Consider the following 17,500-nt stretch of genomic DNA (forward strand, 5'->3'; position numbering starts at 1 on the left):
AATGTCACACCATTTCATGGTTTGCATCATTTTATGAATTTTAACTGCTCCAATTGTTGAGCATGCAACAACATGAGACTGATTCTGAAGTGTTATTACATAAATATGGACTAAAAGCAACCTGAAAATATTACGAATCCCAGAGTTAATGAACCAAAACACAATGATAATATTCAAATGCATCTTTGTGTTAAGCTGCATGTTGCAATGTGAATAAAAGTGAAAGCATAGTGAAAACTACGATTACCTGTTTTTTTCCCACCGTAGAAATGCGTGTACTCAGTACACGTGATGTACCTACAGGCACAACCAAAAACATAATAAATATAAGCAAGACGCGTGGATTGACTAGCCCTGCTAGCTGCCTTCAACAAGCTTGCTAGTATTGCTATCTAAGTTAACAAAAATACAATTAGCCAGCAAGCCACAGTTATTATTGTACTGTAATTGTACCGAGCTACATTGAAATGTATATTTTATTTAATACAGCATAAAGCTGTCAAATACAGCTGCCAATTTAGAATAACTTATAACCGAATGGCTAGGACCAGCAGCATGCTACTAGACAGCTAGTTAGTAACTAGCTCAACCCCTTTTATAAACATTGAAAGATTAAACTTACATTTTATCTTTCTGGTGTTGTCGCTTCCCCATTTTGATCACAGATCGGGATTCCTCTGGAGAACGGATCGGTTCTTAAAGCAAAATCCAAACTAAGACAGCTAGCTAACAGCTAACTGGCTAACCAACAGAAGTGTAGCTGTGGACAAGCGCAAGCTTCCGATTCCCTTACGTAATGACGTAATTTTACGTTAGGGCTTCAGGTACAGCTACTAAAACCTTCCGGTGTAAAACAACAATTTATTGCGTTACTTTATACCTACAAATTAATTCAGGAATGAAAAAGGTTCCCTCAGACGCTAATGGCAGGCTTGAGCGATACAATGCTGGGATAATTTATATACTGCTGATTTCAGAAAGTGTTGCTACCAGATAATGCGCTGTTTGCTTGCATATTTCTCAATAATGTGTAATAATGTGTAAATATCCGCTGATAGGGTACTAATTGTGCTTCACATGTTTACACACAAATTAGAATCAATAGCACATTCATATACTTAACAAGTGTGCTAGTGTCAAATCTGGGTAACAACATCCCAGAACCAGTGAGTCTGCTTAATACATGTAATGTAAAGTGAGTGGAGATGCAGCATTGCTAAAACATAACGGTGCAGTTGTTGGGGATGGAGGGGAACCAAGATGCAGTCAGTCTGAAGAGATGGGGGCTTGTTACACTCACTGAGCACTTTATTAGGAACACATGTATACTTCATTATTCTTGCTATTATTTAATCAGCTAATCATGTGACAGCAGTGCAATGCAAAAAATCATGCAGATATGGGTCAGGAGCTTCAGTTAATGTTCACATGAACCATCAGAATGGGTACAAAATTCGACTGTGGCATGATTGTTGGTTACAGTATTTCTGTAACTGCACACACAACAGTCTCAAGTTTACTCAGAATGGTGCAAAAAAACTAAAGACATCCAGTGAGCAGTGGTTCTGTGAACAGAAACACCTTGTAGATGAGAGAGGTCAACGGAGAAAGGCCAGACTGGTTCGAGCTGACAGAAAGGCTACAGTAACTCAGATAATCACTCTGCACAATTGTGCTGAGCAGAAAAGCATCTCAGGATGCACAACATGTTGAACCTTGAGGTGGAGGGGCTCCAACAGCAGAAGACCACGTCGGGTTCCACTCCTCTCAGCCGAGAACAGAAAACTGAGGCTCACCAAAACTGGACAGTTGAAGGCTGGAAAAACATAGCCTTGTCTACCTGATGGTAGGGTCAATATGTGGTGCCAACAGCATGAACCCATGGACCCAACCTGCCTTTTGTCAGCAGTCCAAGCTGGTGGCGGTGGTGTAATAATCTGGGGAATGTTTTTCTTAGCACACTTTAGGCCTGGTAATACCAATCAATCATCGCTTGAAGGCCACAGCCTATGTGAGTTTTGTTGGTGACCTTGTGCATCCCTTCATGGCCACAATGTGCCCATCTTCTAATGGCCACTTCCAGCATGGTAATGCCCAAATTGCTCAGTGAGTGTATATTCTGTTGGACATTGGTTGCACCACCTGGGGGCAGCATTGGCAGCTATTGTCACTGAGAAAAGCAACAACGGGATTGTTTCAAATGTACCTGTCATATTACTTTTTTTACATGTGAAATTATGCAGAGGTTGTTTTTACAACCATGTAAGCTTAACATCCAGACAGGGTGGGGTGGGGGTAGGACTATCACTGGCACAAAGGTTGGACTACTTTTTAAAACATATGACAATATAGTTTTCTTTTCTCGCCCGCAGTCATATACACTGAAACAGCACTGCAGCCATTTCATGTGCTTGTGTTTTATGTTCTGTGATAAGATTGGTCCCCCGGTCTGGACCCCATGCAGGGATGGCGTCGCACACACTGAAATTTTGCACTCTCGCCGCCAGGTGGCATCTGTTCACCAAGACGGAAGCGAGCAAAACGCGGTACCATTCAGCAGGTTCTTCCGGGGTCACTGTAGATATTTTGTAACGAGCGGGTTATTTTCATACCTGCATTGGTAAAATTAGAATTGGATTTTAGAGTACGGGCATACTGTTGACACTATAAATCATGAAGGGCGTTAAATTGCTTGTTGTGCTCTTAGTGCTTTCTGTGCATTTGCTTTGTGCCGATTCTGCAAGGAGCCGGAAAGATTCTAGTAACCAGAATAGTTTCAGAAGGGCTGCGAACGGTTTCTACCAAATGTTGAGCAATATCTTTGGAGAGGACAATATCAGAGGATTATATAAGGTCAGTATGGCTCAGTCTTCAGGTAACACGACGTCGAAGCGACGGGAAAGGAGACGGGGGGATCCCGAGATCCCTCTCGAGCTAGACCAGGGTTGCCATTTTGAAAATTAATTTCCCATATAGCTATTGAAATGTATGACAGGCACGTAAAATGTCACTTATAGATGATGAATATTGTTGTCATAAACTAGCTCCCAGCATCTGCTTTATTTTATCTCCACTTCCCTCTGCTTTTTGCAACCTCCTAGATATATGTTGACCGTTCCTTATCTCGCTAGCCATGTAGCATATTGGCTAGCTTGCTACACCATTAAATGCCTAAAAGCGTATTAAACTAACGTTATTTCATGCACGAAACTGCTGTGAGTGCTTTTCATTTGGGAATATACTGGATGGCAGTAACCGTACGTGCAGGAGTAGATTTTGCGCACCGTTCTGTGTTCCTGTTTCCTATTCAAGAGTGGACGAATAAATATCGGTAGTACACCTGTCTTGTACAGGTCAATCTGTATATGAAACGATGGCTTTTAGGCAAATCGCTGTTTGTAAATTGGCGTTAAGCGGTGACATGACCTTGGACGTTTTGGAGGAAAACGCATCCTACCACTAACGTGTTCCCAGGCTTCCCTATACCGTGACAGTCCATTCGGCTGTATTGTGTGGGGAATGACTTGCCCCCGTCACCAGCCGTGACGACAGCCTGATGCCCACTCTGTTTCCAGTTCTTCTCCAAGACCACCGAGCGTTTTGTGCATGGCGTGGACTCGTTCCTCGACACCGTGTGGAAGATTTGGACAGACCTGCTGGATGTTTTGGGGATTGACTGTAAGTCCTTTTAACAATTTTATTTTTCACAATTCCTTTCATTAGGTGAGCGACTGTCATTTTAAGGTATTAAAAAGCTTTCAGCTCGTTCTTTTTCCCAAAACACTGAGAAAGTTTGTCTGTAATTTGCCAAGCTGTTGTCTGCTATTTTGACGTGATCATCGTGCTTCATAAAGATTAGATTCCCCCTCTGTAGACTTTTCATCGGGCTGTGGTCTAGAGGGAGAACGAAGCGGGCCAGTGTCCGGGGTCTTGGACATCCATTACATTACATTACATTACATCCATGTCCTGTATTGTGAACGTAGGCAGCGGCAGGCAGCGTGACACTAGCTAAACCCAACCTGACCTACAGTGCATACATGTGCTGCTAGGCCAGGCCCACTGAGCCACTGAGCTCCTCACAGGACAGAGCCACTGAGCTCCTTACAGAACAGAGCCACTGAGCTCCTCACAGGACAGAGCCACTGAGCTCCTCACAGGACAGAGCCACTGAGCTCCTCACAGGACAGAGCCACTGAGGTCCTCACAGGACAGAGCCACTGAGGTCCTCACAGAACAGAGCCACTGAGCTCCTCACAGGACAGAGCCACTGAGCTCCTCACAGGACAGAGCCACTGAGCTCCTCACAGGACAGAGCCACTGAGCTCCTCACAGGACAGAGCCACTGAGCTCCTCACAGGACAGAGCCACTGAGCTCCTCACAGGACAGAGCCACTGAGCTCCTCACAGGACAGAGCCACTGAGCTCCTCACAGAACAGAGCCACTGAGCTCCTCACAGAACAGAGCCACTGAGCTCCTGGGCAGAATTAACCCTGGAACAGGAAGTCTGGTTCCTGAATCTGGGTCAAGGTTATCCTGTTATTCTGGAAAAGTGGACAAAAGAGAAACATTAACACTAATTAAGTAGTTACGTATTTGACAGAAAATGAGTGTGGCTAACTTTTATTTAGCATAAATTCTTATTTTTATTATACAGTTTGTTTAAGTTGAAAAAAGCCTCCAAGGAAAACACCCTCAGCATGCAGAATCAGAATAGCAAAATTCCAGAAACTTCATCTCCCAGAAACCTTGTTCCCTTCACCCCCATGTTGTGTATAATCAGTGTATTTGTGCAGAATGTTGGTACATGGTTTATTACTTAAGATTTACATTCATTTTATTTTCATGTCTAATACAGCTTTCTAATCTAGAGGGAAACTTAACATTTGACCTCATTTCAAATTTTATCAAAAACAAAATATTCTAAAGAAGGAAATCTGAGTGGGTTCCTTGAACATCGAATGTGACTGATGTATTAAATGATGTGTTGTAAAGCAGACACAGTATTAACCCCTGGCTGGTTAAATACTGTGTGTTGTAAAGTGTGTAAAGTGTGTACAGTATTAACCCCTGGCTGGTTAAATACTGTGTGTTGTAAAGTGTGTACAGTATTAACCCCTGGCTGGTTAAATACTGTGTGTTGTAAAGTGTGTAAAGTGTGTACAGTATTAACCCCTGGCCTGTTCCCCAGCCTCCAGTCTGAGTCACTACTTCAGCCCGGCCTCGGTGTCGAGCTCCCCGGCCCGTGCGCTGCTGCTGGTGGGGGCGGTGCTGCTGGCGTACTGGTTCCTGTCCATGCTGCTGGGCGGGGTGTTCTTCGTGCTGCACGCGGTGTTCGGGCGCTTCTTCTGGCTGGTGCGGGTGCTGCTCCTGGCGCTGTCCTGCCTGTACGTGCTGCAGCGGTTCGAGGGGGACCCGGAGCGGGCGGTGCTGCCCCTCTGCTTCATCATGGCGCTGTACTTCATGACCGGGCCCGTGGGGGCCTACTGGCGCCGGGCCGGCGCCGCCTCTCTGGAGGAGAAGATCGAGCACCTGGACGGCCAGATCCGGCTGCTCAACATCCGCCTCAGCCGCGTCATCGACAGCCTGGAGCGCACCGCCGACCCCTAGCCTGGCAACCGCGGGGTGGGGGGGCACAGCCTGGCAACCGCGGGGTGGGGGGGCACAGCCTGGCAACCGCGGGGTGGGGGGGCACAGCCTGGCAACCGCGGGGTGGGGGGGGCACAGCCTGGCAACCGCGGGGTTATGAGTAGATGTGGCAAATGGGGGTGTACTGTATGTGGGTGGGTTGGGTTGGGTTGGGTTGGGTTGGGTTGGGTGTGGTGTGGTGTGGTGTGGTGGGGTTGGGTGGGTGGGGTTGGGTGGGGTTGGGTTGGGTTGGGTTGGGTTGGGGTGGGGTGGGGTGGGATAGGATTGTTCTTAAGCTCTCCAAACACAGTTTAGGACCCTGAAGGACATTTAATTTCATTAGGGATCCACAGTATTATCGTAGAGTAGCCAAGCACAGCACATGCATGTTCCTGGGCCGGGGGGTGTACCATGCGGTCGGCATGGCGATGTGTGTGTGTGGGGGGGGGGGGGGGGTGGGGCTACAGGGTGTGTCAGGAGAGAGCCTCCTGGAATCATCAACTCGACCCCTCCAATCCAAATCCAGCCCTGGTTTTATTTTCTCCCGGGTGATTAGTGCTGCTGATTGGCCAGACTGTCTTCACACACTACAGGGAGGAGCTGGACCCCCCCGGGTCTCAGCTCAGAATGAATCATTCCAGCACTTTCTGTGTAGCGTCATCAGTCCAGCCCCTGTCCAATCAGCAGCTAGCACTCCTGTAGAACTGCATGTCACGGCTTACTCTTCTTTCGCAGAAACACTGGAACAGTCTCCCTGTCAGTTCTGATTTAAGATCAGTTCTGAGTTATGATTTAAGAATGCGCACAGCCGTCATATCTATCTGTTATCATTCCCGAGCGTGTCTGTGTGGACCCTGTGGTTCGGCTGGTCAGACCTGGGTTCCGCTGTGAGGCTAGTGCTGAAGGTGGCTGCGTCTCTGGCCCAGTTACTGCAGCTATTTCTGTCTGAGTATCATGGTTTAAATACAGCCTCCACCGGCTGGCACAATGGGGCTGCTTTCCTGTGTGGGAAATGGGAATGGTCCGTTTACTGTGAGGGAATAGTCTGCTTAGTGAGAGGGAATAGTCTGTGTTTAGTGAGAGGGAATAGTCTTTGTTTAGGGTGAGAGGGGATAGTCTGTGTTTAGTGCGAGGGAATAGTCTGTGTCATATTTTGATTGATTATAGCACCCCTCTCCTTGCATTTCTCTCCTTAATTCATTTTATTGTCCCTGTAAAATGAGAGAGATGGAGATTCAGCCCTAGGGCTCGTGTGCTGTAATCTGGCAGCAGGAACTGCTGGTAGTGCCGACTAACGTAACGTGTGTGTGAGTGTGTATGTTTGTATGTGTGTGTGTGTGTGTGTGTGTGTATGTGTGTATGTGTGTATGTGTGTGTGTGTGTGTGTGTGTGTGTGTGTATGTGTGTGTGTGTATGTGTGTATGTGTGTATGTGTGTGTGTGTGTGTGTGTGTGTGTGTGTGTGTATGTATGTATGTGTACGTGTGTACGTATGAGTGTGTATGTATGTGTGTGTGTGTGTGTGTGTGTGTGTGTGTGTGTGTGTGTGTGTGTGTGTGTGTGTGTATGTATGTATGTGTACGTGTGTGTGTGTACGTATGAGTGTGTATGTATGTGTGTGTGTGTGTGTGTGTGTGTGTGTGTGTGTGTGTGTGTGTGTGTGTGTGTGTGTGTATGTGTATGTGTGTGTGTGTGTATGTGTGTGTGTGTGTGTGTGTGTGTGTGTGTGTGTGTGTGTGTGTGTATGTATGTATGTGTACGTGTGTGTGTGTACGTATGAGTGTGTATGTATGTGTGTGTGTGTGTGTGTGTGTGTGTGTGTGTGTGTGTGTGTGTGTGTGTGTGTGTATGTGTGTATGTGTGTGTGTGTGTGTACATTTGGGTAAGTGGGCAGTTGTAGGTTCAGTGTTGGAGGCATGTTACTCTCAGGGAGGAGCTCCTGATCAGTGAGTTAGTCCATGTGAAGTGGAGCTCTCTGTGCTGTAGCCCCTGCAAGCCTGGCTCTGTGGGGTCTCATCTGGCAGCTCTGCCCCCTGGTGGCCATGACGGGTTACAGCTGTGTTATGGAGCTCTTTTTTTGAGTGATGTAGTTATTTCTAGTGAAACGCGTGCATTAAGGAAGTGTTCAGGCAGATGTCCTGACTCACAGACATCTCGGGGGAAGATTGGGTTTGCCGTTTGTGTGCTGGATGGACAGCTCTCTTCATTATCACATCACATGAGTCATTTGCCCTTAAGAGATGTGCTGGTGAAAAACACTGATACGTTTTTACTCAACAGGAGATAAATTCTTCTGCTGCTCTTGTTCCGCAGTGTCTCAGCCGTCAGCCACAGGGCTGTTTGAGAGAATCGTTCATTCAGCATTTTATCACAGTTTAAACCAAAGTTTACGGTTGTTTACGGAGTTAATCGCTATATTCTGCTTCAGTTTGTTGGCACTGTAATATTGTTTAAATCACTCTCAAACTAGAATGACACTGAAGGACTGAATGATATCAGTAACGCCTTCTGTGATTGGAGGGGGTGTTGAGTAAAGACCTCTGTGATTGGAGGGGGTGTTGAGTAAAGACCTCTGTGATTGGAGGGGGTGTTGAGTAAAGGCCTCTGATTGGAGGGGGTAATATGAGTAAACTGCTCTGATTGGGGGAGGGGATCTTTCATCAGTATTCTGCAGGACTTCTTATTTTGTCTTAAAAGCTGGTTTATTTTGGATCATGTGCATGCCTGAGTGTGATTTAAAGTTTCCTGATTTTCCTTTGCTGTTATCATATTGAAGGAAAGCATGGAGTCCATTAAAACGTGTTACAGAATCCCCTTCTGACGCCCTTCAAACTCCTGTGATGAATTTAACTGTACTTTTAAAACTTAAAGAATATGCCGTAGATGTAGTATTATGATACATAATTTAATTGTTAGATACATGTGATAGTAGAATTAGGTTTTTATCAGCCATATTTATTAAACTGTAAGGAGATTACGGTAATATCTCTAATCATGACCAGGTTCTTATTAATATCTGGGGCAGCCTGTAACCTAGTGGCTAAGGTACATGACTGGGACCCAGAAGGTTGGTGGTTCAAGCCCCGGTGTAGCCACATTAAGATCTGCACAGTTGTTGGGTCCTTGAGCAAGGCCCTTAACCCTGCATTGCTCCAGGGGGATTTTCCCCTGCTTAGTCTAATCAACTGTAAGTTGCTTTGGTTAAAAGCGGTAATGCTAATGTAAGCTGCACTGCAGAAGATGTGCTGTTGTTCTGGCGCTGCAGGGCTGGGGGTTGAGTGTTAGCACACTCACGTGTGCTCTGTGTTACTGTCCGACTGCTCAGCGTTAGCTGGGTCCACTGGAAATGAAAACTCCACTGGAATTATTTCTGTACTGTAATGATGCGTGTGGTAGCTGAGTGCTTCTGGGGAGAGGGACTCTACTGTACCCCTCTGCTTTACCCCTCTACCCGTACCCCTCTACCCGTACCCCTCTACCCGTACCCCTCTACCGTACCCCTCTACCGTACCCCTCTACTGTACCCCTCTACCGTACCCCTCTACTGTACCCCTCTGCTTTACCCCTCTGCTTTACCCCTCTACCCCGTACCCCTCTACCCCCGTACCCCTCTACCCCGTACCCCTCTACCCCGTACCCCTCTACCCCCGTACCCCTCTGCTCCGTACCCCTCTACCTGTACCCCTCTACCGTACCCCTCTGCTTTACCCCTCTACCCCGTACCCCTCTACCCCGTACCCCTCTACCTGTACCCCTCTACCCTGTACCCCCGTCTGCTCTTCCTGGATGCTCCATACTGCAGCTCCGCCCCTTCCTGCCCTCCCCAGGTGGTTCAGTTTGGTTGCCGATGGAAACGGGGTTTCCCCCCGCGTACTGTCACAAGCAGCAACTCCCCCCTCACTGCGTAAAACTGTAAAACTCTCCAGTCCTTATTTTATTATTCACTGTAAATATGTGTGGAATCCCCTATTTTAAAAGAACTCTTTACTGTTTCACATTTTAAACGCATTACTATTTGAGCAGATGGTGAAATGGTTCATTGAAAGAGAATGTGATAATATCTTTTGGGCATTTTTTTCTTTTGCATTGTAGATCTTTAATTTGAAGTGTAATATTATTTAGCACTGATTTATTGAGACTGTCTCTGAGCCGACAGAGTGGTGGTCTGTCTCCACGCTGAAGCAGCGCAGACCTGCTCCTTAATGACATCATCACCAGACCGGAGCTGAGTGGAAGAGCAGGCACTGGAGGCTGTGATACTGTCTGAGCACTGCTGTAGGGTCTGTCCATTCATACGCCAGTGTGGTTACCTAATGCCAACAGCATTTCGTTTCTGTTGTACACATTTTATTTATCAACCAAGAAACTAAGTTTCAATTAAATGTTTTATCTTAAATTCATAATCATTTGTCAGACTGCAGACACACTGCATTTGGTTGCGTGTGAATGAAGGCGCTGGGTGTGGTTTTACGGCGTAACCACGGTGCATTCACTCTGCTCTTCTCTCCAGAACATTCCGAACTGTGTCGTTGCCAAATCATGAGCGTATGGGCCTCCTGTGAAACCGTTAAATATGACGTTCTTCTGCTCCTTTCTGTTCATGCTTATTACATGGGTTTCCTTTTTTGATACATATTTTTCTGTACTTTGTGATTCTGGGGACGGTGTGCTGACTGCTCGTGCTATAAGTTTTGTGGTGAAAAGTCTTCTGAAGACGTGATTTTAAATATAGGTCCAGAGTTTAAATAAACCTACATCTTTATCATCACTCTGACTGGCTGTGTTCACTGTGTTACTGTGAGCGTGTGGTTCTAGAGAACCGCCCTGCACAGGTTATAACCTGATGATGCACAGTATTTATTTTACTTTATTTATACAGCGGGATCACATTGAGACAAGTCTAATTTTCAGATGAGCCCTGTGTAAACACCAATACAGATACAATAGAGGCAAGGACATGAAAGATAAAAGCAATAAAAATAAGTCCATAAAGTTCATAAATGAGATATATATACACATAAAGCAAGCCAAATACACAGAAACATCTAAAAACAATTGCATTCATCTATAAAAATATCCATAATCAAGAGTTTGACAGTCTGGCAATACAGTAGCTACGTGAACAAACCCTTCAGGTGCTTCTCTGACAACAGCTGCATATGTGGTGAGTTGCAACACTGAGAAATGCAAATGAACCAGTTTCCAAATGTATTGTGAAAATGCAGCAGGAAAAATGCAGGAAGTCACACTGAGATTTAAACGTCTTTTACAAGTGAGAGCTAACCAAGACCCGGGTAAAGCAGTATAAAACAGCATAAGAAAACAACAAAAATGACCACCATAGTACACAACCAACATGATAGGATGTATAAACTAAAACAGTGTTGTAATTGGGGATTTAAAACAGGTCACAAACAACGCATCCATTATCCGTCTTTTAAAACCTGGTCACAAGATGAGATACTCAAGTTTTAGTTTAGCCTGCAACTCGTTCCAGGACCATGGGCCTTGATAGAACAAGCTCATCTTGCCCGCCTCAGTTCGGACAGCAGGTACCATACAGTGGTGCTACTTAAAAGACGTGTATATGCAACACTCGTTTTCAGTGAGTCAGAATATTGGTTGAGATAAAAAAAAAAAATTGATATCTGCTCACCGACGCGTCGCCTCCCTCATTGCAACATCGGCTGCCTAACACTTCCCCCTCGCTCCTGGATCTCCAAGTGATTGCACAATAAAAAATGAACAAATACATAAATAAATAAATGCCTATTCTGAACGAGCACGCCATGCTTTCACACGGAGAACTCTTTCATTTGGAGTCAATATCTCAAGCGAACATCTGTTATTGTAGATGCAGGTATTTACAGAAGTAATTAAACTGGGGAAATCTGACTATTTAAAGATTACGTAATGTTCATATTACAAGCGATTCGTATTATTTACTGAGTGGCGTTATCAAGTGTCAAACAGTCTGAAGAGAAACGCCTCTGCCGGATTTTGATTGGGCACACCTCCAAAAAGGCTGTTTCGTGTTGTCCTTCCTATTGGACAACTTCCTGAATGTCAGGGGAGTAGCAAATTCCCGTGCTATCATTGGCCAGCATTGCCTTCAGTCTGTTCAGCGTTACATTTTTTCATACATTGTGTTCTCGGCTGATGTGGAACCAGTCTGTTTTCAACCAATCAAACCGGAGGCTTGGAGGTGGCGTGCCGCCACACGATATCATTCCGCAAGCATCGGCTGCACGAGGCGGTGTGGTGTTTTACTCAGCGGAGCTGAGCACGTAGGGTGCTGATTGGTTTATGCAGCAATTCTGTACGTCTATTGCATTTTCCCTGAGTTGCTGCTACTGCCTGGGACGACGGCGGGTTTTCCACTTATCAGTCGAAAATGAATAATTTAATAATTATGTTTAATAATGACAAACCCTGAGCCTAACCGTGTTTGCAACTGTTGCAACGAGACAAATGCGAGACAAAATTTAAATGAATTTATTTTGATTTTTTTTTTTTTTTTTTTTAAAGTGTCCATGTAACTGACTGACTTTCTAAACGTGAAAATGTGCGGTCACTGTTTTATATTAGGATGCTGCAGACGGAATCCTATCATGAAAATAGATTATATTGTCCTATTAGTTGTACGTGATTACTCAAAAATAACAACCCAACAGGAATAACTGGTACTAATTTGGTTGTATACCTGCTCCCCCAGAAAGGTTTCTGCTCCTGACACTAAAGTACGAGGAATAAGACTTAATTGCACTCAGATACTGTGACTCTACGACTCCATCTGAGAGCAGCAGAGTGTAATGTAATGTAATGCAATGTTCATCTTTGATTAAATATTACAGCGTAGATGAGGTAGAGAACCTTATAGGAAACCTAACCATCATACCTTATAAAGTCAGTGATAGAATTGCAGGAACACAGAGGCACTCATTGAAAAGGCTTATTCAGGCCAGTGTTGGCAGGGCATCAAGGAAGAAAAAAGAAAAGAAAAAACGATAATTGATATTACCCAAATCTGCACAAGGCCAAGGGCATGTTGCATTAGACTGTTGGACGGGTTCCCCGTCTGTCTGTCTGCTATTAACCCAACAGTAACTCCCACCTCAATCCCAGCTGCAGAGAGATTTATAATAATATGTGCTGTAGCATTGGTAGTGTATAACTGAACCTCTTTTACACAAAAAAAGACATAAAACAGATAAGAGATGCAAGACCTCTTAGAGGTTGAACCACTGGTATATTTTTCACTTTACAGATTCAGCGCTGGATAACTGTGAGCTACATTACCTGCCATTTTTAAACACGCCTCTATATCTAGCTGAGAACAACACACAATGTGTTAAAAAGGCTCTCTTTGTAACATAAAGATGGTCAATTCAATTCAAGATGGTACATTTTCAGGCCCTTCGGACACTGTAATATTCCTGAAGTGCCTGTTTAAACGGATTAAAAGAGAATCCAGGCGCAGCTCCACATGGTTTAGCTGGTTGGCCAGTTCAGACCAGCTCCCAGCTCCACATGGTTTAGCTGGTTGGCCAGTTCAGACCAGCTCCCGACTTGACATAGTTTGACCAGCGCAAGCTCTGCTTTGAGCCACCCGCTCAGACAAGCTCCCAGCACTCGCTGGCGGACCAGCTCATACCCAGCTAGACTGATTTTCAAGCTGGTCGAGCTGGCATAGCTGGATTTTACAGCAGAGACATTACATGTTTTAGCAGTCAACTCTTTATAATACATAGGTATGCCACATTACCATCCATGAACATTTAATCTTGCTTGATTGCATGATGTTTTAACGTAAAACAGACCCGTGATCTGACAGCGCGAGGAGCAGCCGCTCTATATTGTTGAGAGGAGGGATACGTGTTGCGCGGGGCGGCGCAGGCCCGGGGGCGGGGCCCGGCAGCGCTGGGCGGGCACAGGGCAGTTTATTCGCGGCTGTAGGAAGTCGCAGCCTGTCCGTGAAGTGGATGTACTTGTCAGCTTCTGTGGACTCAAGCAGGTAAATACGAGAACATCCGTGTTCTGTACGAAGGATCCGCAATGTCTAAAGACACCGAAACCATGCGTGAGGAAATCATGGAGTCGAAGGTGCTGTGGTACCCGGACTCCAAGAAGAATACGCAGATGGACAGATTCAGGACGCAGGTCAACCGAGACTTCGGACTTAATTTGGGTGAGTAGCCAGTCCCGACGGGTGGCACTGTCGTGGCCACATGTAGGTGTCCCACTGCGCTAGATAAACCAGTATTAGCTGGGTGTCAGCTAGCTAGCCCAACAGCGTGTCATTTAGAATTTATCGATGAGTACCTGCGTCGCTTTCTAGCTGCGCAACTAGTTGTTGTAATTGTACTGTAAATATCTACGGCTGGAGTGAGAAGCGCACGCACATTTGCTTTTGTCGCCGAACCGCTCAGCATATCGGTGAATGGGGATACGAGCATTGGCTGGTCGCTGACGTTACGCGTCTGGCTACGTGTGCTGCGTGTAGAGCTAAGCAGTCATGCCCGTTTAGTCAGAAGAATGATGCCTTTATGCAGATTGAATGTGTACTCCGTTGGTGAATGTGCGCCCATTACAGCCAGGGAGCCAGACACCGAGAACGCGAAAGAGATGACTTTCCTGCCCGTGTCGTCTAAACGCTCCCAAACAGCGCGCTAGCTGAGCTGGATAGCTCTATCTCTGTGATTTGGGTCTTAGCAAGTGACGTTAACGTTAACCGTGGGATGCAGAGAACATTACCGTTCGTAACACTGGGTTTGGGCTGGGTGTACACGGCTCAGCGTTATGAGATGCTCTCTGTTTTTTGTATTACTTGTTCGCTTTTTGGGGGTCCAGCCCTGGGTTTTACCTAATGGCCATTTCTGTTTCCTCCCAGACGCCAGTGTAAAAGCGCTATACAAATAAAACTGAGTTTAGAAGCAAGCGGCTTTCAATGGGCCTGGTCCAAGCGCCATCCCTGTACGGCGCAGAGAGTTTGTCACTCTGTAAAGCGTCTTTATGGCAGTCTTCTGTAAAAAGTGCTATGCAAATCCATTTGAATTAATTGAATTGAATTGAATTGAGTTTGGCACTTCACTGTGTCCCAGATAAATACGTACACATACTGCAGACTCGCCCACTCGCTGTATACCGACTGCAGCTGTGTAAGATGAGAGATATTGTCTCTCACTAGTGGTTACTGAGTGGTAACGGCCAGTTGCATCTTTCAAAGTGTCCTGCTGGAGGACTCACACAATGCTATTTTAGGCCAAAGAGCATGTTAAAAAAATGTAGAGAAAGATCATGGGGCGACACTCAGGAGGTACAGTGGACTTTGGCTCATCTGGCAGTCGGAGGGCTGCCAGTTTGATCCCGAATTTGCTACCCCTGGGTGTGTCGAAGTGCTTTGGATAAAGGAGCTATAGAAATGCCAACCATTTACCATCTCAATTTTCAGTTTGCACTGCTGTTTGCAGGGTGATATAACCAAAACATTAGTACTATTTAGCTGTTATAGAGATATTATATCAATCAATTTTTGTTTGTGTAGCGCTTTTAAAGGAAAACACCAACATTTTGGGAAATATACCTTTTTTCTGACCAGACAAGACGAGATGATCGATTTCATTTTCATTTTTGTGCATTCACTAGCTCAGTTTCCATGTTAGCATAACCTGTTAGCTTAGCTTAGCATAAAGACTTGAAGTCTGTAGGAGTCAGTAGCCTACCTCCTTCAGTGAAGAAATACACTTTACAGCAACTCCAAAGCTGTCTTGTTTACACGTATCATGTGTATTTGAAATACATGTACGGGAAGAAATTAAGGCGAGAGATGTTTTTTGAGAAGTTCCACGGCTGGAGCTATAACCACTGAACACACATGCATCCATCTTCTGCTGGTGGAGCGCAGTGAAGAAGGTAGTAGCTCTACCTTCAGAAGGTGCGCGGATCAATGCGCTCAACCAGCAGAAGATGGAAGGATACGTGTGTGTTCAGCGCTCTGGGAAAGAGAACTTTAGACTGTAAGATGAAGACAGTCGAGTGAATTTAGGAGCACCCCCAGGACAGCAGTATGGTACGGCACATTTAGTTTCTGTGAAAAATATTGGCAAAAGTTGAGTAACATAGAATAATTTTGAGTTGAGAAATCTGTACAATTTGTGTAGTAGCAACTAGGCTTTTTTTACTTTGAAAATCTCTTTTTTGATCATATGTAATTGAAATGTATTTTTAAAAAAAGTTCCCATTTTTGTTTATAATTTTTACTTTAATGTGAGTTTCTAGCAACTATAATCTATTACAATTTCTGGTTAGGCGGTTCCTGTGGCTTTTCTCCAGTGTACCGTGGTGTGATTTGTATGTTAATGGTCAGTTTCTCACTGTGGGCCTCTGCGTGGTTGTGTTTCTCTCTGCAGCGAACTACAACGACCTGTACCAGTGGTCTGTGGAGAGCTACGCTGAGTTCTGGGCCGAGGTCTGGCGGTACTGTGGAGTGGTCAGCTCCAAGATTTATGAGGAGGTCAGTTCCTCTCATATGCTCAGCACACAACCCCCACACAACCCACTCGCAACCTCTGTATAACCCCTTCACAACCGTCTCACCAGGCCCACCCAACCCCCTCACACTGCACAAAATGTCTGTATTAAGAAGTGCATTTAGTCTTGTAATAAGACCTCAGATCTTCAGTTTTCTTCTCTCAAGTAGAGAATATTAGCTTTCTTTAAGTTACTGTTTGCTTAAATGCTCTTAGCCCTTTGGCAAATCTTTAAATTAATCTAAACTGTTTCACATCATTGGCAATAATGTTGTCTTGTTTAGCAAAAAAGTAAAATAAATAAGATTTTAAGTCTCAATATACATAAGACTGAAATACTTGTTGAGATGTATTTTTTGGGGTTTTTCAGTGCACAGTTCTCCTCCTGCATTATTTATTGGTGAAACTCTGTGTACGATACGACGCAGTAGGGCAGATGTCCGCCCCTGTGCTGTGCAGATGGGACGGCATCATAGTGTCAAAATGGCCGCCCTTCCCCGTCCTTCCTCTCGTGCGCTGGTGCCTCTTTCCCTCATTCTCACCCGTTCTCCGTTCTCTCACACCCCTGAGATGATGCGACGCTGTTCCCCTGCAGGTGGTGGACGTGTCCAAGCGGATTTCTGACGTTCCCGAGTGGTTTCGGGGCTGCCGCCTCAACTACGCAGAGAACCTCCTGAAGCACAAAGAGCAGGACAAAGTGGCGCTCTACGCGGCCGGTGAGTGCGCTCTGATTGGCCCGTCGCCGAAAGGCCCCGCCCCTAGCGGAACCTTCAGGTCGTCTCCTCGCCTCGGCCTATCGGGTGCCGGGGAAGAGAAAGGGAAACGCCCTCCCTGGTGGGGTGCAGACCGAGGGATTGGAGAGGGAAACTGAGAAAGGTCCCACTCTGGTCCGTCCCTGAGGAACGCTTCTCTGTGTCTGTGCAACTGGCCCAAAAAGTCACACACTCGGGTTCTTCCACTGTCACTCATTTCTATCATTTCCCCTTTCTCTCAACTGGCAGGTAAGTGATGCGTTCAGGCGGCCTGGTGCATTCTCTGACACAAAGCGAGCTCTCCGATACTCATATGTCATTCAGCACATTCTGTGTTGTTCCGGCCATGTAAATATTCTTATTGTGCCTGCTGAATCAGCTCTTCAGCTAAACATCTGTATCATATAGCTGGTACACCACTTCATCTGACTGCTGAGGAACAAACATCCTGTGAAATTCATCCCTCACACATCCATACCCAGCTGTGCTGTAGAAGAGCTTTTTGACTGGCCAATAAAGAGCTTCAGAAGTGCGGTCCTGTATCTGTCCAGAACACAGTGACTGTTACATCTCAGCCATAACTCAAAGTCC

General features: G+C 45.6%; 3 protein-coding genes across 3 annotated transcripts in view; 2 read left to right on the forward strand and 1 right to left on the reverse strand.

Moving 5' to 3' along the window:
* The window catches only part of ppil2 (peptidylprolyl isomerase (cyclophilin)-like 2), a 25,694-nt gene extending 24,888 nt beyond the window's left edge, over positions 1-806 (reverse strand). The window contains exons 1-2 of the mRNA XM_061260291.1: positions 623-806; positions 248-297 (exon numbers count right to left, since the gene is read on the reverse strand). Of these exons, the coding sequence (XP_061116275.1) occupies positions 248-297; positions 623-654 (82 nt within the window). The 5' untranslated portion in view covers positions 655-806. The remainder of the gene's footprint in view (positions 1-247; positions 298-622) is intronic.
* Positions 807-2,537: 1,731 nt separating this feature from the next.
* bri3bp (bri3 binding protein) lies at positions 2,538-5,612 on the forward strand. Its single transcript, XM_061261529.1, has 3 exons — positions 2,538-2,853; positions 3,576-3,678; positions 5,193-5,612. Exons 1-3 carry the CDS (start codon positions 2,674-2,676, stop codon positions 5,609-5,611), a joined length of 702 nt encoding a protein of 233 aa, XP_061117513.1. The 5' UTR covers positions 2,538-2,673; the 3' UTR covers position 5,612.
* A 7,966-nt stretch (positions 5,613-13,578) lies between these two features.
* Positions 13,579-17,500, forward strand: part of aacs (acetoacetyl-CoA synthetase) — a 49,446-nt gene continuing 45,524 nt past the window's right edge. Inside the window, exons 1-3 of the mRNA XM_061261768.1 lie at positions 13,579-13,816; positions 16,038-16,141; positions 16,753-16,873. Coding sequence (XP_061117752.1) covers positions 13,684-13,816; positions 16,038-16,141; positions 16,753-16,873 — 358 coding nt within the window. The 5' untranslated portion in view covers positions 13,579-13,683. The remainder of the gene's footprint in view (positions 13,817-16,037; positions 16,142-16,752; positions 16,874-17,500) is intronic.

Source organism: Conger conger, chromosome 11 (assembly GCF_963514075.1).
Source record: "Conger conger chromosome 11, fConCon1.1, whole genome shotgun sequence".
Lineage (NCBI taxonomy): Eukaryota > Metazoa > Chordata > Actinopteri > Anguilliformes > Congridae > Conger > Conger conger.